Raw genomic sequence first — 27,892 nt, forward strand, 5'->3', positions numbered from 1 at the left:
TCCGACTCCTGACCACAGTCACAGGGGGAAGGAGAACTTGAAAGGCAACCTCGGTGACTGTACTTCACACCTATTTCTCTGCCTTCACACACTAAAGCACTTACACACATGGATGCACATACGCACACGCGCACACACACTTCGTCTGTCTCCCTTCTTTCACACACACACACACACACACACACACAGACAAACACGCAGCTGCCTGGACCCTGAAGATAAGGAGCTGGGTTTTGAGAGAGAAGGGGGGGAGGCTCAAATGAAGTATGTGTGCATGTTTGTGTCTGTTTGTGTCTGTTTGTATGTGTGTGTGTGTGTGTGTGTGTGTGTTGGGGGGGGGGGGGGGGGGGGGGGGGGGGCGGGGGTTACGCTACAGGACATCCTGAGAATGGCAAGCTTCTGGAACTGGGGATGAGGCACACACACCAAACTGAGCTCACATTCGATACAAATGATCATAAAAACCCCTGAAGGCTAACTGAACAGCATGACAGCTGATGAGAAAATGGACGGGAAAAAGTGTCCCATCCATTAAAACAGACATTAAATATCAATAAGCTGATGGTGAGGGAATTGTTAACAGTTAAATCTCCATCTGGCACACGTTCAAAAAGCAGCTGTTTATGTTAATGAGGGGGAAATATACCACGGCTGATGTTCCAACCATGGCCAGTGGTTGGAAAAACAGCAGCGGCAGCTAACCAGCGTCAGGGAGAGCCTAAAGATGTCGTTAGCAGCAGGCGTACGCAGATGGAACTGCCTCTCCATTTCCCTAACGACTGCACCATAGGAAGAGAAGCAAGGTCTTCTCAGCATTGATTTTCCTCCTGGGTTTGTGTGTGTGTGTGTGTGTGTGCATGTGTGTGAGACGAGGAGGTCTCTCAGCAGCAGCCTTCCTAATGGGATGTGTTGTATACGGGGGGGGCCTGGGAAACAACAGTGTAACCAAAGGGAAGAGCAGAAGGAAAACAAGGACCCCTCCCTGTCCGAGTATGGGACAAACATGTTCGACACACACACACATTAACACACATGCCTCCTCGCTCTCCTTTCAGACTGTTCTGGAGGGGAGCCAAGGTCCTTTTGGACACCTTTCTCTTACTGTGCTTCGTTGGCTACGTCTCATATTTGAAGAATATGTTTTGATGTGAGATCAGACACAGCGCAGCTCGGCTCGGCTCAGCTCGGCTCAGCTCGAGCGACCTAAGCTTTAAGTTTCAGATTAGGAGGGAGACGAGGGCCACCTTTATCTCTGTGTACACTCACTTTTCATCTTGTTTATTGGGCAATACGCTCTGTGGTCCTGAGAGCCCCCAGCCAATGACAAGGCCTGGGATGGGAGCTGGCACGGTGCTCTAATGGAGCAGGTGCAGCTAGAATAGGAGATAAGGAGAGCATGCTGACAGATCTGCCGATCAACTAAAAAACACTGATTGAGAGGGTTGATGCGAAGATGTTTTTTGGCCGAGGGGACACTGCTGTATTACACGACACCCATGTGGGCGTGTGTGGCCCTGTTTGTGTGGGATTAGAGGTGGGGTGGGGATAGGGAAGGGGTAAAAAAAATGCATTCATATATATATATATATATATATATATATATATATATATGTGTGTGTGTGTGTGTGTGTGTGTGTGTGTGTGTGTGTGTGTGTGTGTGTGTGTTAGTCAGCTCTAGTGCCAGGGCTCCTGTGCGACATCGTGGAAAATCCTCCTCAGCAGTTTCCTGTGGGTCGCCATTATCAGGCCTCGTTGATAGACCAGCTTTTCCCCCCTACTTCCTGCCTCTCTTCCTCCCCTTCCACCCCACTTCCCCTCCCACACTCTTCTCAATCACATGAATCACCGCTGCCACAGAGAGGGCGAGGGGCTGGCAGCGGCTATAAACTATACTCTTAACTCACGTATAGTCCAATTACTCAGTATACTTTTCACTGCGCAATGAGCTAATTCCTTCCCCTTGGTGCCATGTAAAGCAATGCCGGTTAGTCATGTGCATTACTGCCCCATTTTGGACTTTATTTCATTATTGTGCTGCATTTACTGAGCTTCCTGTGCACCTAGAGAATGACTTCAGACAAATGTTGAGTCATTCCTCCTTTTCCCTGTTGAACGTGAACCCAAGATGCCAGTCAGGATTCAGCTTGTCCCGTACGTAAGCCCTTCCAGCTTGTAGATCCGAAGACAGACAACTCAGGATAATATGCCACTTGAGCTTGACTGATGACACTGCTCATCACACTGTACAACCTCGACAGATCTCGCAATTTGAAAAATTATTCAATGAATGGAGAGTCCAAGGTGAAGCTTCCATGATAAAACAAATCGTCTTAAAGTTGTGGGTATTTTAAAACATAAACCTTCAGGGTCTTGCTCCTTTTCAGCAGTGGTTGGACGACTCTTGGCAATCCATGTTGTTACCAAGACAACATCAACAAACACAGTCCTACCTGATGATAATGAGGGCTGAAAGATGGCTGCAGGTCAACAAACACAGACATGAGAGGTTAAAATCAGGATCTTTTGCTTTTGTTTCAGTGTAAATTACTGGGGGATGGAAAGGCAAAGAAGGAAAAAAAGATGATGCATCCATAAGTGGGTCTTTGTATGTGTGAATCAGAAGGAAAAGGGTGGAGAATGGGAGAAAACATGAAGGTTGGAGGGTTAAAACATGACTAATCTTGCTGTCTCCCAAAAAATGTCCACAGTAAATCTCTCTCCAAGTTTTCCATCAGTGCTGTACACATGTAGAGGATTGATCTATGGAAGCCTTCCAGGGAAGGTAGGGCTGTTGTTCGCGACAGGACGTGACACAGAGCATGTGTGGGGGGCCTGATAGAGAGGCAGAGGCCGATGAGAAAAGGAAAGAAAATAAAGAGAGGGAGGAAAGGGAAGCACTTAGGTGTGCTTGATATCCTATCAGCACCCAATACCCATCTCAGGCATGGAAAAACACCATGAATGGGATTCACTATTCACTTAAAATGGGAGAGCTTGTGCAGGCTGAACACATTTCAGACTGTGGATGGGAACGAAGATCAAATGGGGGATGGATAAAAGCTTGGAAACAATACCCAGTTCCCTGTGTGTGTGTGTGTGTATCAGAGAGCCAAATACACAGCAGCAATATGAGTTCCTTTTTGTTCTTCAAAATGCTCCTCAGATGTTTGACGCAAGACCGAGAACGGGGAGGGGGAGGCGAGGGGGGTGAAGGGAGACAAAACAAACAGCAATTAAGGTAGTTTGTGAATCCTTTTGAAAGGCCTCATGATCCATCCTTTAGGAAACATCTGCCATATTGATGTATGAGTCCAGGAAAAGACAAATTCCTTCTATCCCTGTGAAACAAACACTGCAGTGGTGAGTTGCCTATTTATCCATTTCTAACCCGTAACTCTGGCCTTCATGCGTGCTTACATACAATAAAACACGCACACAAACTCATACACAAAAGGTCTGTTTTTTTGCTACACTCCAAAATGTATCCCTCATAAACATTTACAGTCTAAACACAGATAGCGCCGTCGCTATCACTTTACTTTCAGCTGGAAATTCCAGACAACCGTCTGATAGGCGAAGAGGATAAGAATATATCTTTTGAAGCAGAAATACGTTGCCTGTCTAGGGAAGAAACATTTTTTTATAATCCCCAGCAAATGCTACAGTCTCTATCTCCCGTCTAGATATAACCAGAATGAAAAAGAGTTCAAGCATCTCAGCTGTCGGCCCAAACAGCCCTGAAAGTCCCTAAGAGGAAGCAGACAAAGGGCAAAAAATAAGATTTACTGTGTGAGATTGATGGGAAAAACACAAACAATAGTTGTACAAATTTATAGTTGCACTTTCCTGAGCATGAAAGCCAAACGATAGTAAAAGCAGAACTGGGGGAACACTGCTGTGCTGTTTACCTCACTAGTCTTAAGGGAAATCATCTGCTTTGGGAGTTCTGGAGAGATTCATCAAACTATAAATCTGATAACTCAGGCTGCGTAAAAGACTCAAGTGCAGTCTGGAGACAGGACAAGATAAATGGGAGACCTCCCCCACAGTGAAACAGCAAGCCTGACACGGTGTGTGTGTGTGTGTGTGTGTGTGTGTGTGTGTGTGTGTGTGTTCAAGTACATGTCAGTGTGTTTACACTCTACATTTAACAACATAGCTCGGGCATGAAGCTAAAAACTGCAGACAGAGGAAAAATCCAATATGGCAGTGGTTTGGGTGGCTTGTTGTGCAATAAACAAAGGAGCAGGCTGCAGTGTGCCTTTGTTTTTATGTCAACACTGAGCTGTTCATCAAGAGGACCAGAGGACACACACGTACGTCTTTTTGTCTTTCACCTTTAACCTACTACTGTGTATCACCTGCTCCAAATGTGGTTGACATTAGTAGGAACAATTTAAAGGAATAGTGTGACATACTGGGAAATAGCCTATGCTAGTTTGCTTTCTTGCTGTGTGTTAGATGAGAACACTGATACTAAATGTAAAGCTACCAGCAGCAGCAGGATAATGTAGCTTAGCATAAAGGCTGAGGGTAGAGTGGCCTGAGTCCGCACAAAGGCAACTGATAAAACAAACAAGATACATTTTGTTGATTAGAGAGCTTTAGACAGGCTGGTAGGCTGATTTTTTTTCTATTGCTTTCAGAATACAATGAAATATTTCAACTAATTAATATGGACAAAGTATACCATGTCTAAGACCACAAACACTAATAAAAAATTATCTGATGCTGACTGACAGTTTGACAGTCATATGAATGAGGCTACACTTTTATGAACTTCTCTTTTTTCAGTTGCACTTCAGCTTTACTTCCCTGAAACTCAAATACTAATTCAACTGTACTTTGTCCTGTGTTATGTACAATATGAGTCATGTGTTTCTATGTTTGTGCTGTGCGACAGGAGAAATATACCCTCCTTTATTTATATGCAGGGAAAGGACAGAAATAATAGAGGCTGAGGTGATACTGAGAAGCCTCGTGACTCCCAGCGAGCTCACAGATTTGAACAAAAAATGTGATTCTGTGCAAGCCATAATTTTTTTTTCATGTGTTCACAATAACATTTGGCAAACAAAGTTCCAAATATCATATTCAAATATGTAAATGTTTCCATTTGGAAGAAAATCACAGAACAACCCAGCAAGATCATTTGTTCTTTAACTTTGCAACGAAATGCACATAAATATTCACGCTGCTTTCTCTCGTCCAAGAGAGCAGAGTTTATAAACTAGTAAAGAGCACAAAATTAAGACATCAGCAGATAAGACGCCAGTCCAATAACCCTGTTCCAAGATGTCAAATAAATCGCTTTACCAAGATTAATGTTGTATCAACATGTGCGATTGCATGGCAACCAAAGGCAACAGAACAAATGCTGCATGCTATTTATGTGATATTTGTTGCTTGACATGCAACCACATGAAAAGTCAATATCACGATGCTCAAATGCAATTCAAGGAAATAGACTATGATCATATATAACTGTGCAGTACAGATTCAAACCTGGTATTTACATGCATTCATCTTTTTGTCCGTGGTGTTTGCAGCTTGTCACTTAGATAAAGTGCTGGTTAATTTAGCGGGAAAGATGCAGAGTAATTTGGCCTGCAGCAGGACTGTACAGTTAGATCAGAAGCCAGACTCAGACAACATTGGCCAAAGCAAGGATCCATCTGTCTGTTCCGTGCTGAGAGGAGCGTGTAGGCCATAGAGTGCACACACACACACACACACACACACACACAAACACACACACATACACACACCTCCCATCGCCAGCTGGATCAGAGAAAGCACCACTTGGGGAACAGTTGACACGCTGATCTCTTTAATGGTTACATCCTCCACACCCAGCACCCGAGACACACACGCCTTCATTAGTTTAAACCGACTGACAGAAAAAATACATATTGCAATATTCCCTTCCTCCACATTAAAAACATGCATAACTCCCTCCTGCTCAGACACACACACAAACACATATACTCTCTATCCTGTTAACCACCCCCACCTCCATGCAATCAGAGGCTCAGAATAGGAAGGAGGGAGAGGAAGCGGCCCTGCATTCACAGGCTGGGAACAAGGAGAAGGAAAAACAGCCGGAACCTGGAATTTACGGAGGAAAAAACAGCGGCCATCCAAAAATACCGCAGGACCATCTCTGCAGATAAACAGAAATATCATTACTCTCATCCTCCGGCTCAGGACAGTTTTCCTTACATACTTCCTTCATCTCATCCTCAGCTCCTCAGCTCAGTTGTTGGCCACTCAGCATTGAGGAAACTTTCTCAAGTAGCGGGGCTTTTTGATATTCGCTCACTGCGAGTGCTCCTCAGATCATTCTTCCCAGCCTTCCTCAGTCTTACACAGGTCAGGAAAGCACAAGGTCTAACTATGGCCCTCATTAGCTCCTGGACTAATCAGCACTAAGTAGAGCGGCTGAGCCCCTCACTTGCAGACCAGACACCCAGACACCCAGCCTAAGGGATGACTCCTATCTGATTTGTTTATTTCTCATTTACTGTAACAGTTTGATATGAAGTGATGGAATAAGGTTTTGCATTGCATCATAACAGATGCAGGCATCAGGGGGTTGAGAGCTGCAATCTTCTGAAAAAAGATGATCTTTGGGGTGTAAATCTTCATTAGAAAGGCAGGACCGTCCTAATAAACAGACCTAATAAATGCAAGTTATTAGGTAGCAAGTAGTTAGCTCCTTTCATTAGATATAAGTTCTAGAGGTTGTCAGCTCCAGTGGACAGCATCATGACTGAGTCCTTCCTGTGGCTGAGGGTAGGGTTCACTGACCCTGAGGTCATTTCCTCTGACCTCTTCTTCCTAATTGATTCAATTTCCTAGCCATTGGTCTCCTATTAGGATGTTCTAATAGAGCCATACCTCATGGGTCCAATATCCCATTCAATATCGCTTTCCTTTGTCTCCATAAAAGGACAAATATTCATGCTGTCCGCTTGGGAGAACTGTTACAAATCACATCATCCAGTCCACAGGTGATGTCAGTTAAATGCACATTTTCCTCCCTATGAGTTTGCTCGCAACTATAACCTTTAAATGACAGACTTAACCTTTTAGTGACATGGTGGCGTCATCAGCTGAACTCAAGCAGAACACGGGAGATGTGGGTCTGCAAATGGAAAAAACAAAATGAGAATATGTGGTGATTGAGTCATCTCCAGTTTACCTAAGCTAAATGACAACATGCAGGAACAATGTCTTAAGCCAGAAATATACTCAGAAACTTTTGAAACTGTCCTGCATACATATCCAGTATTAATATGCATAATATGTGATATTTGTGCACAGCTGAAAATCTCCATCTCCATCTCTGTAGTGGAATTAACAAACAACCAAAAGACCAAAAGTAGATCTACACCATACAGTATCTACATGGTAGGGGTCATGTTCAGGACTGCAGTATTAAAGTATTTTGTCTCCTATGCTGTACTGAAACTATAAATCTGGCACTTAGTCTTTTCTGCTTAACTCCCTCAAATCAAAATCAACTATATAAAAGATGAAGGAGATTGAGTGGTTAACTTATTACCATTTACATCAGCATACAACTAATATCAAGTACTATTTATTTCCATAGCAGAGAATAAAGGACATACTAAATACTAAAAACTCTGAGACAGTAGTCTCAGAGTTTTGGCAAACACTGTGTCTATTTATTCAGATTTTAACTGTACTTTTAAAGAGAATTTGTTATAAAACTGCACTATTTTGTAAACTTAGATTTGATCGTTTGCCCACCAAGCCTTGAGTCATAACTTGCAGATGAGGCCAATGGCAGGCACCATGTGACCACTATTTTGCCTTCAGGCGTTGCCTGTGTTAGGCTCCAGGCTGACTGTCACACAAAACAGGCACCGGTTAGATAACAGAACTAGCTGTTGCTTCAGGAGCCTGCATATGTGGTTACTGTTAGACACTGCATTTTACTTTACTTTCATCCTGATGGTGAAAGACTTCATCAGGACGCACATCTTCATTATTCACGTGAAGACATGCACACATTAGTCTGGAAGTGGGTCAGTTTCCATGATGAAAATCTACTGAGTGAAATATAAAAGAAACGTGTCAGATGGCCACTCACATCCATAAACAACTTAACCCAAGCCCGTTTCTGTGTGCATGTAAACACTATATGACATCAGGGTAATTACTAGTTATGAGGACTCCAGATTGGTCTCTTACCGTTCGTTCCTATGTCTGTTTATTCATCCAGTCACTACGTGCAGTTGTTTATTTGTGCGACCACTGATCAAATTTGACAAGACTTCAAATGGAAATAATGCGTCTCACCACTGCACTAGAGAATTGCTTAATATTGCCCAAGGCAAAGTGTTTCATTTTGACTCAAACCACACAGATCACATTCTGATGAGTGATTCATTTCACATTACATTCCTGAATAGTATAAACTTTTCATTGTATGGCCTCTATCAGGTCTGTGATCAGACTGAAACATTTTTTATATATCATATAGCAAATTAATAAAAGTGTACTGATCCAGATAATCCTCCGTGAAAATATTCTACATCAGCAAACCTTATCTGTCGTTCATTTGTTTGACTGCTGATCACAGCAAATAAACAATTGAAATTTGCTTGTTCTGTCTCTCTCCTGCTCTGTTGGCTCTGAGCCGGAAGCAGGCGAAAGATTTTCTGGGGTTTGTGGCATCTGCAGTTCGGGAGATTCTTTCGAAAAATAACAAAATCTTATATTTGCTTAGATACACTGACTTAACAAACACTTCCAGGATTGTTGGTGAACTCTGTTTGGAGGTTAGGAGTGAAAAGAAATCTGTGACTTCAAGTAAGCCATGGCCAGTTGCTGATGCAGCAATTCGTCTGATTGCACTGTCCCGCTCTTGCTTTCACTAAGTGGTGTCTTCATCTGCAACAGTTTCTGTTTATTAGTGTTAGTGTTTGACATTTTCCCAACGCAGCGTCTTATTCAAACAAGCCTGCTCCCTGCACGCTGCTTTAATCACAAACTCCTCTTTTAAGGTAAATACAACTGGATAGCCTGTCAGATAGGCATTTCACAAAACGAAGTTTGTGGTTGTTAGGTATGGCATTTCAGATGTGTATGTGCACACACGCGTGCACACGGTCATACGTGTTTGTGTGTGTGTGTGTTAGCCCCACTGAGAGCGTTATTACAAAGAGCCAATAGGAGAGAAGGACCACACTCTAGCACATCCTGTTTGACTTGACCTCAGAGGATATTCTCCTTTCCCAAGCAAACAAACCGCCGGGCTTTTGGATCGTACCAACGTCGGAGGGGAAGGGAGGGGACGGGAGCCAGGGGATGTCTCTGGTGGGGAATCAGTGGGTAGGACAGAGTTTTTGTTGCACAGAGAGGCAAAAGAGTTACGGCTTTGCCAAAAGAGCAGAGCAGGTTTAATCTCTGAAAAAACAGATGTGATAGGTGTGTTACTCAAACGTGGGGCACCAACATTGACTAAAGCTGAAAACACTTTCCATGAGCATTTTTCTTAGACGGATCCAATAATAATAGATAGTATTAATACATTTGAGCATGGAAGTGCATTTTTGATGTTTGGGACCATCATGTGAAACAAAACTCTTACTAGCCTTTCTGGGCTTTCAACCACATCTTCCTGTCCTCTTCAGCAGATGTATTCATAGCAATAGCAGTGCTATTCAAAGCAAGAGAGAGAATCAAGAGGTTAAGAGACTAAACAGATGAGCTAATGATTATTTTCATTATCGATTGATCTGCTGATTCTCAATCAGTTGATTTATTGTTTTGTCTATAAAAAAATGCTGAAATTTCCCTTTATAATATCACGGAGATGTAGGCTATTCAAATGGCTTGTTTTATTCAAGCAACAACACCCAAAGATTTTCAGTTCACTGTCATTCATGACAAAGAAAAGCGGCAAATGTGAGATGTGCACATGTGAGAAGCTGGAACCAGTGAATGTTTTGCATTTTTGCCTGAAAAAATGATTCAAATCAAATCTGACAGTTGTAAACTCATTAGTTAATCAACTAGTTGTTGAAGCTCTCGATGACACAGATCAATACTATGGCTCAATGACAAGTGAATGAAGGCTGTCAAAAATAATATCTAAAAAATACCAGCCAACAGCCTACAGGTAAGGCACGCCTCTCAAAACCACCAATTCTGGCTGTTCAAAGTATTTGTGTTGATGGGATTTGTTAAGCCTACTTTAGGGCCACACCCTTCAAAAATGGAGCCTAATTATAAACCAGCATTTTACCAAACCTCCTACCATGATATCAGACAGCCTGCTCCATCTGACTCTATTGTACCACTGACATCCCCGCATTTGTTTTGCTTTACATATTAAGCAGAGAGACGTGTCCTCCTCTAGCTGTATCTGATTAATCCATTATTTGGTTAAGTCGCTACAGCCCACTCCCTTCAGTCTCCCCGCGGTGTTTTCCTCGGCTAACGGTGGGCCAGCCTGGTGCTGCTGCTGGGAGACTATTGGGATTAATGCTGCCGACTGACACTAATCTCATTGTGGTTAAGGCTTTGGAGAGACTGTGTACACCCACTTCACTCTCACTCCCAAACACTCACATTTGTGACACCAATCCACTGGGACATTTATGCCCATGGAGGGATTTGGGTAGTGGGTTCTCTCACGCACTGCTCATCTTATGGGTGGTTTGATTAGATTTTTAAATGACTGTGATCTATTAACTCCTGAATATGAATCATATCACTGCCGTATTATCCTTTTTTATATTAAAACACCCAAATCAAGCAGTGACACTTGTTTAAGTTTGGTATTAACGGAGTAAATTCTCATTCACTGCACGTTAAACCTGTTCTCACAAATGTAAGGTCTTTATCCTGGACTTCATGCTTCGTACATTCATTCTGAGCATTTATTATCAGAGAGCAGTGTGAGCCCTTCCACTCATCTGAATGCATAATGACAGCTCTCTGTTCATGATGAATGGTATTCGATGCTTTTATGAACTTCAGGAGCTGCTGTCACTATATTTAGCCTATATAGCCCGTGTTTCCATGGCTACAAGAGTTAAAGTGTCGTGAAGGCAGCAAATTCAGACAGTCTATACACTGAGATCATGTCAGTGATCACAGCATGTGAGTCTGACATTTGGATCATTTCCACCCGAATCCCATAACACAAACCCACCTAAATTTCATTAGCTTCCCCACATAGTGCAGCCAATTTAAAGGGGCTTTCCAAAACTCTCTCAGTCCACTTTGACCATCATTTGCAGAAAAGCCATGCCGTTTCTATTTTTCCATTAAACCTTAAGCTTCATTTAAATTCCTAAAAACTGGATAGTCTGTTTGATATTCATTATAATCATGAGTGCTGCACGCTCGGTTGGATTTTCACTAAAAGCGACTCTTCAGTTACACTCAATTCCATTATGTGTAGCTTTACTTTTCAGCCACAGCTACGCCTCACCTAAGACAAATTTCCATCATCGAACTAAAAACATAACCTTTCCAAAATGTATTCACAGCCCATGTAAATTCAGTAAAGTTGACCTCGACCGCCTCCGGATCATGATGTTCTCAGAAAAGGTGAGTTTTGATGACGATGACGACGACACCGTCCCTGTGTTTCACAGCACAGCTAAACAACCCTGTTGGTTCATGTTGCCAGTGTACTTGTCAAAAGGCCAGGTCAGTGCTGGTACACTGCTGTTTGTAGTAAACACCAAAAAGTCAGAGAAAGGGAAGGAAAGTTCCAAAACAGAACATGGGGAGAAGATTATCAAGGCAAATGGCAGAGATTTAAGAGGCATTATGCTCCCAATTATCAATGGGAAACAGGAAGTTAGAAACATGTGTTCATCTGTTGAAATACAAAATAAAGGTTTTCAGATTGTCGGAGGCTTTACAATATTTGACTTCAACATTCATTTGGCTTTCATCAGTGAGACCAAGAACTCCTAACTGCTTGACCTCTGCAGGTCCTTTCCTTCACCTGCAACTGCAGCAAATGAGAAGTCCAGAGACACTCGAACCTGACGACTGATTTTCCCTGAGTTTCTTTTCTGTAGGTCACCAGTGACTTCCTTAAGGGAGCTCTGTCAGGTGCGGTTCAGAGGGACCCAGCGTACAGCCGGGAACTGAACCTGCGTCCCATGCCACTGAAGAGCAGGTCATAAATCTACTGTCCTCCTCTGGTCTTACTGCAGACGTCACTGTCAATCTGCTGCAACATATTGGCCTCCCTTCACTTAAATCAAGATTTAGAATACTTTTACGATGAAGCCCAGCTGGACTTCAAACATAAGCTGCACTGAGGAGAGCAAATATGGCCGGTGGCCTGCTGATCAATATAACAGGTGGCACATCAGCCAGCTTAACAGGATCAGATAAATATGACTGACCGCACAGACATGTCAGCTCAGTCTGCTGTCATATAATGTGAGGTCTAAATCTGTTTCACCTGCTTCTTACTTTTCTGTAACATGTGTCCAAGTCCATGTCTGCCACTAAAACCTATAAAAACTGCCAGGGCTTTGAATGAATCCATGTGTTACCTGATAGGATCTGTTCCTTTCTTCTTACTGTCTGCAGACTAAAAAATGGAACATGCTAAACTTTCATTGTGTCTACAGAAGTGGATTAAATAGATCTATACCATGAAAGCAAAGCAACATGAAGAAACTGTGGTTTAAGAATACACAAGTTTTTTGATTTGTATTATATTTTGCTGTTAGATGTCACTCATTTCACGTTGCGTGAGCTGTGGCTCTCACTCTTGATTTTCAGATGACTCAGGTGATAAAAGAGGAGGCTGATGTCATGGCGGCATTCTTGCTTCACATTTAATACAGCAGCATTCTTCACATTCCCTCGACAACAATAGATATTCTTGTGTCCCCTCTCTGACCAATCAACCGCAACTGTTTACACTTCCTTGTCAGAAGATCACAGTTTATTCATGAGAACGGGCCAGAATGGTGAGAACAGGAACTTTGGCTTTCTCCGCAGCGCCCGTCAGATCCACAAACAACTGGAAAGGCATCCGTCAAGTCAACGGAACAATCTGAAGCGGACCTGCAAGCCCTTGGGTTTTCTCTCTGAGGAGCAGTGAGACGAGGGGGAAGCAGATGAGACGTGAGACGAGATGCTTTCCTTCGTCTTCCATGACACCCACGTACAAGCTTGTGCTCACACACACATATGCAAACATCAAAGCCTTTGGATGAAGACTTGAGCATGAACTAAAGTCTGGTCAGTCAGACCCTGCTGTGTTGCTGGAAAGAAAAGAGCTTTGATGCAGCATCCTAATATATGCTGGGTCCCAGCTTGTGGTTTAGTGAATGGGTCCAAACAGCCTTGGTATGAGCTGCACAAGAGCACTTGGTGTGTTGTAGGCTCCAGTTACTGCCTGGCATTGCATAAGAGTGAAATAATACAATGCTTTTTCAGGGAGGCATGTTATAAATAAAACTACAGAAAGCATTTGTTGACAGCAGCTTCAGCTCTCCGGCAGCTCCTCTTTTGGAAATGTTTGCAACCACAGACATGCAACATGTGTCAAATTTTATAAATTGTGATTTATAAAGTTTTTCTGCCTTTTCAACCTATTTTTTTTATTATTTTTTTTAATGGTTCTCAACTCTTTTACCATTAATATTTCTTTTTGACATAACACACACACAGTTTCAGTAAGAATGAGCAGGCCACTTACAGGTAAAACAATATGTGAGATGTGTGTCCAGTGCAAGCACTATCATAAAAGCAGAGACCATCTGACATTGACAGCATTATGATAAAATATGGCCCCTGTGTGTGCGGGTTTGTTTCAGCTGTGTGGAAAAGACCATACGGCTCACATGTCATTCGCTAATCCTCACAGTGAAGAGAGTTTCATGTTATCAGCTGGACTCACCTGCTGAACCTACTATAAACTGCAATTGCCACCCTTTTTATGGCAGTTTCATGATAGCTGAACTGGAGACATATGGCTATAAAAGGAGATAAGCTCGGTCATATTCACCATTAGAAACCATTATTGTCAGGACAGGCGATGCAATAATGAGGGCGAACCTGGAATCACAGCTCAGTTCACCCATCCAGGACAAAACACACACGCATTGAGAGACAGACTGTGCCAATAGCAATGCCATTATTAATCTATGAGGAGCATAAAAACCTGAAATTTAAAATATCACTTAATCAAATCACAAAGACTCATCCACACTGAAATGTCAACAAGCAACAGCATTAGCAGCCGAGGGCATATGGACACAGAAAAGCATTGCATGGCACGCGGCTCGCCCAAGCCAATGCCATTGTGTCTTTGTGGACCCACTGGAGACACAACAGGTGTGTCAATATGACAAGCATTCAACCAATCCACTATGTCTGCCTCATATAAACACTGAATAAATATAGATGCTCTCCATTTTCACTCTCAGCAGCGCACAGCTACCGTACAAAAACAGCAGATGAAAGGCTAACATTCAGAGATCATGTAGAGTTCAAGGAGAAATCGTGACAATTATTTTGCCTTTACATTAACTTTCTAAGCATAATATCGTCCATTCATTTCTAGATAATACACAGCAATAGTTTGCTTGGCTGCTAAAACTTAAGATTCTGCTTGAGGCATTAGTTTTTTATTCCCGAGGAAAGCTGTGTTAGTTTCCCAGAGCAGCTTGATTTCAACAGATTCACAATAGTCATCAAAATTCAAACTACAAATTAGCAAGTGACACAACAGCAAACTGAGCGGATAGATTGGTGTTTCTTCTATTTGATGATCACCATTTGGAGAACAGGCAGAGGAAAAGGTTTTCCTATCATTCTCTGCCATTTATTATCATTAAAAACAGATACACAATTGTGCAGTTATTGGCTTAACACGACTAAAAAAATACAGTGGTATTCTCATTCATGTCTTATTAATGACCTTATTATCATACATTGCAGAAGCCTTCTGTATCCTTCCTGTGGCATAATTGTGGATAAATTCTGTTGCAGCGTTGCATTAAGTTCTGTGACATTTTCAGCGTCTGCAATATGGGAAATAACACATCCTTCTGAATGTTATTGCAGGATTAGTGTAGTTCCTTTTTTTTCACAAATGCACAACTGATGCCAAACGGAATTTAGATGAACAGGTTGGAGAAAATTGGCTTGTCCCCTCTGTGAACAGACGATAGAAAACGGTGCGTCGGGCTGCCAGTCTCCCACCAGATGGTAAATGAGAGAGGCACGGGTGATCGAATAACAAACACAACCAATCAGATTGTCAAAAACAGCCCATGTTTAAGAGGAAAAACGGTGCGGAAGAGCGTTTTATTTACCAAATATCCATACAATTCATTCTCCTAACCAGAGAGCTTCCCGGTCACTCCATTTGTTTCCTATGGAATTGCTTTGATTCTTCATTTCTTTAGGGACTTCCCTGTGGGCTGTGCTGCTGATTGTAATTTGTAAGTAAAATACAATTAATTACTCATTTAAGAGGGTGTATAAAGAGGGATTTGTTTCATTGGTAATGATATGTTGTTGTTTGTTCTTTTGGTTTTTTTTGTATCGTGTTAATATCCTTCATTACCAAAGAGTGTGTAAAGAAATGTTTTTGTCGTGGCAAAGTGAGGAAAGGTGTGTGTGTGGGGGGGGGGGGGGGGGGGGGTCAGTTTATTAGTTGCGGGCATCACCACTGTAAATTTCAGGCAAATCAAATCAAATCTTTTATCTCAGTGCTGAGCGCGAGCACTGTGTCATCCCTATTAGCTCTTAAAGGCCACGAGGAAGAATAAACCAATTTTACGGATGCAGGTGATGTGTGTGTGTGTGTGTGTGTGTGAGAGAGAGAGAGAGAGAGAGAGAGAGAAAGAGAGAGAGAGAGCTCATTTGCATACAGCTGAATAGCTCTGTCTCCCGTCCCGCACATTGCACCCGCATGAGGGCGAGAGAGGGACACGCGCCGCGACAATAGGAGGCACGCTGCCACTGAAACCGTAAAACGCGTGGGTGGGCATGAAGGGGCACACGCCACCAACAAGATGAAACACCACCCAAAATAACATCTTAGAGGGAAAAAAAAAAAAAAATGTAAGTTTGGTCATAATGTGGAGCAGTGTATCCGTGCGTAAAAGTAAAAGGCAGGTAATGCGTTTTTAATGGTGCTGAGCAGGATTCTGTATGAGAGAGAGAAAAAAATAACACATTTTGTGGGTTCATTTAGGATTGAGATATTGGCCCTGGTATGCTTTGGATCTCATTTGCTTCAAAAAGAGAAAAAAAAAAGAAAAGAAAAAAAGAAAAGAAAACACTAAGAAAATGAATTTTAACTGTAAGTTAAACAAATTATGGGGACGATTTTTACTTTAATCGCATTTTTAGTTTCATTATTTGGGATACAGCCCGAGGGAGAGACACGTCTGACCCCACTGAGAGCGCAGGGTCTGCGAGGAAATAGTGCGCTCGGCTCCAAAAGCTGTAGTGGGAGCTCATTAGGCGTTGAATTGAGTGGAAACAAGGGCAAAAGGGTGAAAAGAGTAAGACAGTGATTGAAGTGAATTCCTGCTTTCTGTTCTCGAAGTTTCGACTCCCCTTCATTGTCCGCACTCACTGTCCATAAAGTGTGAATGTGTGTCCGGCGTATTGTGCGCTAAAAATAAACCAACAGATGTTGGGGCTTGTTAATAATCGCCCAGTATCCATGGTGGTCAGTCAGCACAGTGCCAGTGAGTATTAAATCTGGATAATTGTTGTTGGGCTGGAAGGGAAGGGGGTTGAATATGTAAAGTGGGCGGTGTCAGTGCGGTGACTGACGGTTTATGTAATGAGCAGCGCACCGCAAGTCTATATATCTGGGAGGACACACACCACGGTTCATTCACTAGTAATAAGACGAGTGGTGAACATCCGTGGCGCACTGACGCACCAAGTTCAGCACCAAAACAAGCTCCGAGCCGCGCACACACAGCGGAGTGACCATTGTGGAGTACAACACCATGCAAGGAGAGGACGCCTGCTGACAGACAGACAGAAGCACGGCTGTGGATATTAGTCTTCCCTCACCTTTGGATAACTTGGAGATTGGAAGCGCTTTCTCTGGACGCTTTTGACGCACAGCAACAAGGAGCTACGGGAGAACTCCCTGGGAGTGAATAAGGATTTATATTTTTACATTTGTTTACCTCGGTGTAAATACTTTGGAATAGGGAGGTTTTGCTGCTTTATTGGTCGGTGACGCGGCTGCCCTGGAGAAGCGAGAAGGATGGCAGCCTGGTTCACCTTTACCATCGCATTCAGCACCACGTTGATAACACAGGTATGAAGGAGGATAATACATCTCCCCGGTGGTCCTGAGACCTCCGCGAACACAGATGGAGAGCCAGTTGTTTTATGTTTTTGTTTTTGTTTTTTTTCCTTAAGAGTAAGCTAAATGTAACCGTGCCGACGTTTTCTTAAATGATATTTCCTTCTCTTTTAGGTATTTGGATCCGGTGTTTTTGAGCTTGATCTTCACGAATTTAAAAATCACAAAGGTTTGCTGGCAAACGGGAACGCATGCAAACCCAACTGCAGGACTTATTTTACAATTTGCTTGAAGAACTATCAGGCTGTGGTCTCGCCAGGTGACTGCATCTTTGGAAGTACAATGACACCAGTGCTGGGGACAAACTCTTTCAGCGCCAAGGACAGTGGCGCTTTACCTAGACCGATTCAAATACCGTTCAACTTCGGATGGCCGGTAAGAGCAGTGCATCCACTTTGTTTGTTTTATTCCAGCAACCGCTATTATGTTGTTTTCAGGGAGCTGCTATGCATTTTGGGAGCGCACTAGTTATTGGTCAGCTCATCTAATCCATACCATTAGGTAATACTCTGTGGACAAACAGATTGGACTGCTACGACGTCGTTCATTTCAAAATCCAGAAGGCCAAGCAATGATCATTGTAGCACATGTCTTCACGCAGCCTTTAGTGCAACTGAAATAGCTGTTTGAAACAATCAGACAAACACAACCGACAAAGAAACGAGGGAAGCTTCTCTTCTTAAATGATTAACCTAATTTGGATTTTAATGATCCACGTGTGTTTCCTCCTTAGGGGTCATTTTCATTAATAATTGAAGCCTGGCATTCACCTTATGGAAATCAACCTGTAGGTAAGTGCAACATTTTTTACCACAGGAGGGAGCTCTGTCTGTACGTTTAACACACGGGGGTCTCTAACTGCTTTACCATTCTGCACAAATACATGCACAAAAGAATCAAAGATCGGGCTATTAAACGCAGCTTAGTCATTCAGCATGTCCCCCTCCACCTCTGGTTAATTGTTTCTTAATTTCACACATTTTCACGCCTATTCACTCCTTTGTTATGAACTTCAGAACACCTTTTTCATTCTTATACCCAATACAATTGAACTTCCTCTGGTTTATTTTTGGCGTGGGAAAGAGCTGTGGGCTTTGGTGAGAATACACAGTGCCTGCCAAAAACCCCTGACTACATCTTCCTGTATTTTACACCTTACTCTGTTCCGCCCTTTGGAAGAGGGGACTGGGCCTGGGAATGTTTTTGCTGACGGAAAGAAAGAGGAAATTTCAACCTGAGTTTATCTTTCATCTAAGCTGTATGGGATTTGATAAGGGATGCAGCTTGGTACTGGGCAGATTATTAAAGCGAAAGTGGATGACTTTTGAACCCACAGTCATTTATGATGCTGTTCTTGACATAAAACCATAATTATCCCAGGACATAAACAGGTTGCAAGCTTAGATATCCAACATTAATTCTGACTCCCCTTCCTTGTCTTTTTTTTTTTTTTCCTCTTTCAGATACCAGCAACCCAGACTCTTTGATTAGCTTTTTTACCATCCGAAGACAGCTGGGTGTAGGGACTGATTGGTCTCAGTATACGCAGACGGTAAAGCAGACAGAGCTAAAGTATTCTTTCCGGTTCATCTGCAACGAAAGTTATTACGGAGAAAGCTGTTCCAAAAAATGCACGCCAAGGGACGACCGATTTGGCCACTATACCTGTACCCGAGATGGGCAGTTATCCTGTCTGCCTGGCTGGAAGGGGAAATACTGCGAAGAACGTAAGCAATACCAAATATCTTTTATTATTCACATCTGTACCGCTTATCAGACATCTGGTCTTTTAAAATTCCTGTCTGCTGACAGAATGTAGTTCGGTGTTGCCCGGAGCTTGTGTCTGTATTCTTTAACACGCTGGGGGCATGCAGATTTTTTTACAAATGAGTCATAATTGAATCTGTTTTAACCTAGCTTTGGAGCTTGATACCATAAGAATCCTTTATAGGATTTGGTGGCAAATCTTTATCTTATAATAGTTGTTACTTTTGCAAGGTCCTGATGATCCTGTGTCCTTGTGGTGTGTGACCTTTAACCTTCAATGTTACAGTCTCTGCCTAAAAAGAGAAAAGATCTGTGAGCATGCATAAGTTACACTTCTCAGCAGTTAAGATGTGAGTTGTGTAACACGTAGGTCATCATCATTAAGGCCACAGGATGTCGAGCACCGTAACAAAACATGACGTCATGATGTCTGGCAAGTCTGACAGTCAATTTTGTTGCAGAATGCATTTCTCTGAGATATTTGCCACATGTAATTCTGATGTGTAATTGCTTGCGGATTTGTGAACACTCATTGAATATGGGTTGTGGGACAGACAGCTTAGCATGACAACAGGCACATTATACTTGTGCAGACCCACTTGGCCAAATCATAGACCAACACTCCCATGTTTTTGGACAGCTTTGAACGGGCCTATGAGGAGGCCCGCTGCCATTTGGCTCCACAATAACCAAGGGCCCTTTTCACCAAAACAAATTAATCAAAGAGTAGATTGGAAGGAGGCACCCTGAGAGTAATAGTTACCATGTGCTGGATATGTGACCACATGGGTGACAGCGGATCTGTCATCCGCATCACTTGGTGGTGAAAGAGAAATTGGCATGTGCTATTTTGACTGTGGCACCAAATTCTAACCAGATGGGCTCACGTGTTGCAATTACAGACACATCAATCGTCAGTGACTACAGAAAATATACATGAGAAAGACAGATCGAGCATCTTTCAGACGCCATAATTTCCCTCCTCTCTCACACTCCCATACATCAGTTTAAAGGAGCCTGGTGATTTGGGCCTAGTGGGCCGGAGCAGCAGGAGCACACGGTCATGCTGATTCAGTGGGAAACCAATGAGCGCAGCTGTGAAAAGCTAAATGACGCACAGGTGTGACTCTACCTGACACTTCCTGCGCGTCGCAACCGCGTCACAGCTGATGACTCCTCTTTGTCATTAAAAAAAAAAACAAAAACAAACAAAAAAAAAAAAAACACAGTTTGAAAGTACTGTAACGCGCGTGCCCGGGAACATAATCCGTGGGGCTGGGGGGGGGGGGGGTGCGCGCGCGCGGCTGCACGCGCCAAGGTTAATCGCGCCATTATTGTCCGCCACGCGCCACCTCCATTGTTGGGCGGGCGGGCGCGCGCGGCAGCGGCGGACCACGAGCAACAATGGCGACAGCTGTCCGCGGCTGAGGGCGGGCATCTGCTCCGGGCTCAGCCGGCTCTCTCCGTCACTGGCCCGATATGTTGTGTCCTGAGAATCAGTGTCATGCAAGACCGGTGCACTTTAAAACAGGACAAACAACCCCCCCCCCTCCCTCCTCCCCCGGGGGGCGTGGCGGACAGGTTTAGATCAAATGATCAAATGGCTTCTGAGGAAAGTTGAGACAGATTGAGGCCTCATGTACCTCAACAGGCAGGCTCAGTCTGCTGTTTCAACAAAATGAGGGCTCTGCAGCCTTGGCCGTTGTAATGAGGGGGTTATTTTACAGGCTTTTAGCAGCTAGACCCATTTTCAACTGTCTTCCATATGATTAGGTCAGTAGGTTTTATTTCCTGCTGGGTGGGCTCTAGCAAAAACGGCAGCAGACTTATGTTGTGTTTGTGTTTTTCTTTCTCCTTCAGCTATCTGTCTGGAGGGCTGCAGCGAGAGGAATGGAAACTGCTCCAGACCTGGCGAGTGTGTGTAAGTATGAAGAATTATGAAGTATTGAGCTAGGTTTGGAAACGGTATGAGTGATATCAACGTGGAGAGCTTTGGTTGTGGTTCTCTGAAACTCCAAGTCCGTTACAGCCAATCTGGGTGGTGTATTTCACCATTTGAAGACTCACACCAGCTATTCTTACGCCCATATCATTCATTCAAAGAGGCTGAGGTCTGCTAAAATCAATCAATCAGTCCAGTGCTCTCGTCTCCCTGCGTCACTCACTGACATATCTGTTTCCCATGTTCCCTTCTTGTCACTAGCCTTTCTCATTCACTCACTCACCAGCAAAGATAATTCACACACACACACACACTCACTCACTCACCCACTCGCTGTGAGAAAGTCCTCCTGAATCCGATTTTGCCCTCTTTTTTAGACACAAATCCACCGTTCCCACCGCTAAAGCAGACCCAAATCGAGGTTAAACCCTTCGGATACCCAACACCATAAAGCTGCTCCCATGTCTCCGCTCGCTCAGCAGAAAATGTTGGAACCTTAAAAGTACATCTTAAGTCCTACAATCTCTCAGTCTGACAAGATTGCTGCACACTGTTCTGAGAAAGGGATATTCATGGGAAACATAAGGAAAAAAACCGTTGACTGTTGGCACACTGCCAGAAGTCTTTGCCGCAATATTTCACAATTGTATTATCATGTGATTATTTATCCTTATACTGTTCGTACCTCATTGATCATCTAACCTCCAACATTGGCCTCTGTTTTTTTCTATTGTTTCTGCATTCACACTGTAATGCAGACAGTGCTGATATCATTATTCCCCGCAACAATGTTTTCTGTAATAAGTGATTTATAGTGATGTAATAAGGTTGTGGAAAAGCTAAATTGCCAGTGCCGAAACTTGATTTCACACTCCATTTGAAGAAAGGCGTACCACTGCGAGATGTCACATTGAGCAGCGCTCTTTGAATTTTTTTTTTTTTTCGTTTGCTATGATGGATTTATATGAGAATTTAATGATTGTAACTGAATGTGGTGAAGCTATTAATGTCGTTTTACATGATTAATGACAGATTTCTTCATGTAATAGCCGGCTAATCCATGACAGGCCTATAAAGCACAGTTGCCTGCTCTCATTTCATCTAAACTGACTGAGAACGTGTTTAATAGAATTAAAAACGAACCATTTTTAAGTGCCAAATTCAGAGATGTTATTACAAGATCAACAGCATGAGTGCGTGATTAATCAAGGAGCACGTTTTGTCATTTTGCAGATGCAGAGATGGCTGGCAAGGCACATTCTGTGACGAGTGTAAGAAGTACCCAGCCTGTAAGCACGGTACCTGCCAGCTGCCATGGCAGTGTAACTGTCAGGAAGGCTGGGGAGGCCTATTATGTGACCAAGGTACACCAGACGACTTGGATCACTGCTGTTGTTCCTTTTTAAAAGATCTTCTCATATTACTTGTACACTGTTTTCATTTGAATTAACTTGAAAGCATTAGTAAATTAGGTTTCCTCTGAAGTGTTCCATTCAGAGCTTTATACACATCCATGGTAGATAGTTTTATTTTCCCCCTGCAGCCCCCCTGTAAACAAACACTCTTCTCTCCCCCAGACCTAAACTTCTGCACCCATCACCATCCCTGTGTGAATGGCGCCACCTGTATGAACACCGGCCAGGGAAGCTACACGTGTACATGCCTGCCAGGTTTCACAGGGGTCAACTGTGAGCTGGAGATGCAGGAGTGTGACAGCAACCCCTGCAGGAACGGAGGGACATGCACAGTAAGTTGGAACTAAAATAACGGATTGATAGATATTCATGTTTTTATATCCACAGGCTTCATTTTTTGACTGACTGATCCTCTGTGCTTCTGTTTTCCCCAGAATTTGGAAAGCGGCTACATGTGCACATGTCCCCAAGGTTTCGAAGGCTCCCACTGTGAACACAGCCTGCTGACATGCGCCGACTCCCCCTGCTTCCACAGTGGCAAATGCTGGGAGAAGGACAATGGCCGCAGTTACATGTGCGAGTGTCCCCGGGGCTACACTGGACTCAACTGTGAGAAGAGAGTGGACAAGTGCACGTCGCTTCCCTGCGCTAATGGTACGGTCTTCCTCCCCTCTTTGCCCCCCCTTTCTGAACTTCCCCTCACTCTTTCTCCCCCCTTCGAATTCCTGCAACTGGAAGCAGTGTGGAACAACAGGAATTGGTGGGAACTTGGTGTCTATTGTCCTCCATATAAACACTCGGCAGCTCAGAGCAGCAGCCTGTAAATGTCACCACAGCTCGCTGTGGTTGTTGATGAAAGGGGACAAATTTCCAGCGTAGCTCGATTTCTGCCTTCTTGTAAACATGGAGGGCTGTGGGATTGTTCCGTGTTGGGAGAACAATACATGTATAAGTACACAATATACATACAAAGGTCTGTGGTCACACTGGATTTGATGGAGATGTGTGAACCGAGGGGGCCTCATGGGAAGGTTTATGGAGATCGTGTTCTCTCTGATTTTGAAATGCCTTGATGTTGCAACGACTGTGCCGTTTAAAAAGCTTTTCTTGATGTACTTGTTGATACTAACTGTCCACCTCCTCTTCTGCAGGTGGACTGTGTCTGATCCACAGTGGCATGCGGGTGTGTAGCTGCCGCGCAGGATTTACTGGCCAGCGTTGCGAAATCAACATCAATGAGTGCGCCGGGAACCCCTGCCTCAACGGAGGCACCTGCCAAGACCGAATCAATGACTACACCTGCGCCTGTCCTGCAGGGTATGGGGGACGAAACTGCGACAGAGTCCTGGATGAGTGCTCCCTTCACCCTTGCCTCAACGGCGGTCTCTGCAGTGGGGGCGGCGGGCCAGGCAAGCCCCCTGCTACCTGCATCTGCCCCTCCGGCTTCACTGGGCGTCGCTGCGAGTTCTTCGCCGCCGTCACCTCTCCTGTGACCAATGAAGAGATTCAAGATGGCTTCCAGTGGGCAGCGGTTTCTCTGGCCGTGGGGCTGGTGGCGCTGCTGGTGCTGTTGTGTATGGTGGGCCTGGCCTTGAGGCACATCCACAGGCAGGCCCAAAGGGAGAGAGGAGACACAGAGACTATGAACAACCTGTCAAATTTTCAGAGGGATAACCTGATCCCAGCTTCCCAGCTGAAAAACACCAACCAGAAAATCAGCCTGGAGGTGGACTGTGATTCAGAGAAATCGAACTTTATCCATAAAAACTATCACTTGGACTCTTACAACTCTAAATCAAAGGAGTTCAAGGATGAAAAGTCACAAGAGGATAAAAGTCTTATTTATGACAAGTGTTTAGAAGACAAGATGCCCTTGAGTAGAATGTACAGGTAAGAAGAAGCATTTACTTTTGATCATGCAAATTTAACCCCCTGCTTTCACGAATACACTCTCAGTACTATGAAATTTCCATAGATCCCCTCTCTTTATTGCGTTCATACTGTAGTGTAAACATGGAGCCCTGCTGAGTGGAAATCACTGTTAATGAAAGCTCTCACTCACGCAATGCCACGGTTTAGTTGTTTGAACCCAACAATGAGCCCCAGTTGTGTTTTTCAAACTTGGAAATCCTCCATTGTTCTTCATTCGCGTTGAGTTTACGTGTATTTGACAACTGCCCCGCTACAAACCGCCTCTGTCCTCTCTGCTGCCTCACTGTATATATGTACGCCTAATGCACAGCGCTGCCATGTGCTTCTCGTTTGAGTTAACACAAAGTGTGATTTGTGTTTGCAGTGAAAAGCCAGAGTGTAGGATATCAACAATATGTTCCTCAAGAGACTCCATGTACCAGTCGGTATTTGTTATAGCGGAGGAAAGGAGGGAATGCGTCATAGCAACTGAGGTAAGCCAAAACAATCACTTCTTCATCAGCATTTCCGCAGATCTCCCATTTGAAATGCATAATTTCTTCCCAAGTGCACTATCCCTCACTAGTGCACCAACATTTATGTCGGGGGATGATGCTATTTCTAGAAAGACTGTGGTGTGATATTTGGCCCTAAGCCTGGGATAGCCCAATCAGCTGCATTACTGGTTTCTGTGAATTACCCTGGCTGTTCTTTATCTTGGCTATGTGATGACCTGAAGTCAGAACATATACTGATTCCTCACACATGTTTGGCTCCACTTAGTCTCTAAGGTGTTATGTTTTACTGCTGTGGCAATTAGAGGAATTTTTAAGATGTTATTTCCAAGAAAAATATAATGGTGATACTGGAGCATGTGAGCTATAACAGTTCAAAAGGTGCTGTAAAAAATCTTTTTACCAGCGTGATTATTGTGTTATTTTGTATTTTAACTTGAGTTTTTCCTCTATTTTTTTCCCCACAGGTATAAACTGTGAGGAGTCTGAAAGCAAATGGGACGAGGACAAAGACACAATCGAGGCAGAATAAGATATTCTGGATTGTTTACAAATGCTGAGAAGAGACTGGAGATTGTTTTAGATGTCCACTGCTGCTCTGGAACACTTGAGAACTGGAGAGGGCAGAAACCTGCTCTGCATAAAAAAAAAAAAAAAAAGAAAAAAAAAAAAGAACAGAACTGAGAAACTTTATGTTGACCGAGTGTTTGTATGCAAAACATGTACAGTGAAGGACCTTTCTGAGTTGTGACAATGGTTACACGGACTGGCGAAAAGACTGACAACACGAGGTGTGAAGACTGACAGAGCATCAGTAAAATATTAATTTATAATCTCAGCCATCCTGGACAGTAAAAGGAGGCGCAGGTGGATCATTGCCCCTCATACCTGACCCGGCCTTGTGTGATAATCATGATGACTTTGACAGCCAACCAATCAGTTAAAAAGGTGCCTACGATGTGACCCCCTCCAACCCCCCCCCCCCCCCTCCAACCCCCCCCCCCCCCTCCCCCTCCAAACCCCCCCTCCCCCGCCCCCCCCTACACTCACTCCTGCCAGCTCCGCCTGCTATGCAAGACTCAGGGTCGAGACGAGTGAACTGACCCACCGTCACAATCCAACCTCACAAACACTGAGAGTTCTGAATGTCTGAATCTAATCTTCAACTGTCAATCACGTGAAAATGACTGGTTGGACTTTTCCACGCAATGGTGAAGATTGTATGCAGCCCAAATTCACTAGAAGCCTTAAAAGAGGGGGTTTGAATGCTAAATTTGTGCCCTTGTCTGTTCTTGGATCATTTGCACTACAGAAAAAAAAAAAGAAAAAAAAAACAGTGGGGGGGGGAAAATACTTTTTAATCAACAGCGATTTGAAGAGAAAACCACAGGAGCGCTAAAGACAGTGCTGTGCCAGCAAGATCCAAGAGAAAGGAAAAGTGCATAGAAAAGTGTTTCTATGCAACCCAATTGAGAAAAACAAAGAGAAAAGACTGTCACGCCACTGCCTGCCTATAATAAATTTCAGAAATACAGAACCAATAATGTAATTTTTTAAAGTGATTATTTCCAGAGTTTAATTTAAATATGACACACTGCTCTTTATATGTTTTATAATATTATTTTGTATATAATGCATATTTATAAGGACCAAACTTCTGAAGAATAAAACTTCCTTGGAAACTGTTTTTAATTTGATGTCAGTAAATGAAAAAGGAAATTATTTTTGAGGTGTTTTTAAATAATGAAATTGAGTACAAATGACGATCAAATGTGTCTTGTATTTCTTTTTATCGAGTTTTAATTTAAAGGGAGCTGAGGTGTTGAAGCCTAAAAATGATATCCTGTACTCAGTTTTCACATATATTGCACAGCCAGACCTCTTCAAATGTGACCAGCTATATGAATATCAAACCCAGCTGCTTTCCTACATTTAAATCATATGAGATGTGTTGGACTTTAGGTAGAAACATAAAGCTCCCTGACTGTAGCATCACTACCTCGAGTAATTCCTGGAAACGCCTTTGGCTCCCACTCCACTCACCCGCCCCTCGTTCTTTCTCCGGCCCTAAATTGGCTTGAAATTCAAATCCGTTTCCACGGATACCACCCCCTCAAGCTGGAAATGGCGAAACAAAGCCAGGCACAGGGCAAAGGGGAACGCCCCCCCCCCCCCCACACCACCACCACCACCACACCCCTCATAATGCTTGCGCACGTGTCTGCACAGACACACACACACACACACACAGCCAATCAAACAGATGCCGTGGGGGAGCACAGAGTGAATCTGTAGTGCCATAAAAACAGCAGCATATGCCAGGCCTCTCGCCCCGTGTGCATGACACACAGTGCACAGACCTCCTCCCATAAAAAAAAAACACACTCGAGCACTTACAGGCTCCCCAACTGCCTGCCTCCCCTTCAGGGTTAAGAGCAATATTTCAATGCCCGGTTCTGTACCACCCACTCCTGCAAACAAAGCTGGGGAGAGGGCCTGGCACTGGCTCTGTCAGCAGAGGGGAGGGGAAACCAGATGGGAGCCAGTGGATCTGCTATGAAACCACATAAATATAAAGATCTCTATTTTCGAAAAAGTTGACTTGTCAGAACAATCTGCTCAGTCTTACTGCCCTTTGCCCTTCTTGTCTTTTGGGAAAATACTGCTATTCCATACAGTTTGCTCCTCATATACCACCACTCTGCCATTTAAAGGAGATATCAGTCATTAAGGACTAGTCTTAAAATGTTTTTGAATATGTCTGAAAATCCATTTTTGTTTCTAGGCAACATGTCATCCGAATTATCAAAACCTCTCCTGCCTCCAATTAACAGAAATCCTGCGACACTCAACACCCCCTAATCAGGAGCAATCAACACTCGGCAGAGAATCTGGAAGGCTTTTCCCTCACACACATCCTGTTAGCCTGTTGACCTAGGCATCCTCATCGAAGGGCTTATGTGAGTGTGTGTGTGTG

General features: G+C 43.6%; 1 protein-coding gene and 2 long non-coding RNA genes across 6 annotated transcripts in view; 1 reads left to right on the forward strand and 2 right to left on the reverse strand.

Annotated features, from left to right (window-relative positions):
• The window catches only part of LOC139621919 (uncharacterized), a 43,904-nt gene that overhangs the window by 11,945 nt on the left and 4,067 nt on the right, over window positions 1-27,892 (reverse strand). The window contains exons 1-3 of one of the 4 annotated variants that reach the window (XR_011691113.1): window positions 20,265-20,601; window positions 19,355-19,425; window positions 7,089-7,147 (exon numbers count right to left, since the gene is read on the reverse strand). The exons of 1 other annotated variant lie outside the window; for it this stretch is intronic. This is a non-coding gene — a long non-coding RNA (uncharacterized lncRNA). Of the gene's footprint in view, window positions 1-7,088; window positions 7,148-19,354; window positions 19,426-20,264; window positions 20,602-27,892 lie in introns of those variants that run through there. 2 more of the 4 variants (XR_011691111.1, XR_011691110.1) reach the window with 2 other exon arrangements.
• dll4 (delta-like 4 (Drosophila)) lies at window positions 16,883-25,595 on the forward strand. The gene is made up of 11 exons (XM_071478891.1): window positions 16,883-17,317; window positions 17,480-17,740; window positions 18,099-18,156; window positions 18,829-19,092; window positions 20,993-21,053; window positions 22,308-22,438; window positions 22,652-22,821; window positions 22,924-23,143; window positions 23,641-24,379; window positions 24,786-24,894; window positions 25,383-25,595. The coding sequence occupies exons 1-11, from the start codon at window positions 17,264-17,266 to the stop codon at window positions 25,386-25,388; spliced, it is 2,073 nt and encodes a 690-aa protein (XP_071334992.1). The 5' UTR covers window positions 16,883-17,263; the 3' UTR covers window positions 25,389-25,595.
• LOC139621918 (uncharacterized) lies at window positions 25,559-26,152 on the reverse strand. The gene is made up of 2 exons (XR_011691109.1): window positions 25,962-26,152; window positions 25,559-25,921 (listed from the first exon to the last, which is right to left on the reverse strand). It is a non-coding gene; the product is annotated as an uncharacterized lncRNA (long non-coding RNA).

This window comes from Trachinotus anak, unplaced genomic scaffold (assembly GCF_046630095.1).
Source record: "Trachinotus anak isolate AG129_WGS33_773 ecotype Australia unplaced genomic scaffold, CSIRO_AGI_Tana_v1 ptg000005l, whole genome shotgun sequence".
Taxonomy (NCBI): Eukaryota; Metazoa; Chordata; class Actinopteri; order Carangiformes; family Carangidae; genus Trachinotus; species Trachinotus anak.

Excerpts from the sequence above, each read along its gene's own strand:
- dll4 (XM_071478891.1), top strand. The coding sequence starts at position 17,264 with ATGGCAGCCTGGTTCACCTTTACCATCGCATTCAGCACCACGTTGATA. Across the intron at positions 21,054-22,307 it reads TCCAGACCTGGCGAGTGTGT|ATGCAGAGATGGCTGGCAAG; the intron begins GTAAGTATGAAG and ends GTCATTTTGCAG. Across the intron at positions 24,380-24,785 it reads CCCTTGAGTAGAATGTACAG|TGAAAAGCCAGAGTGTAGGA; the intron begins GTAAGAAGAAGC and ends TTGTGTTTGCAG.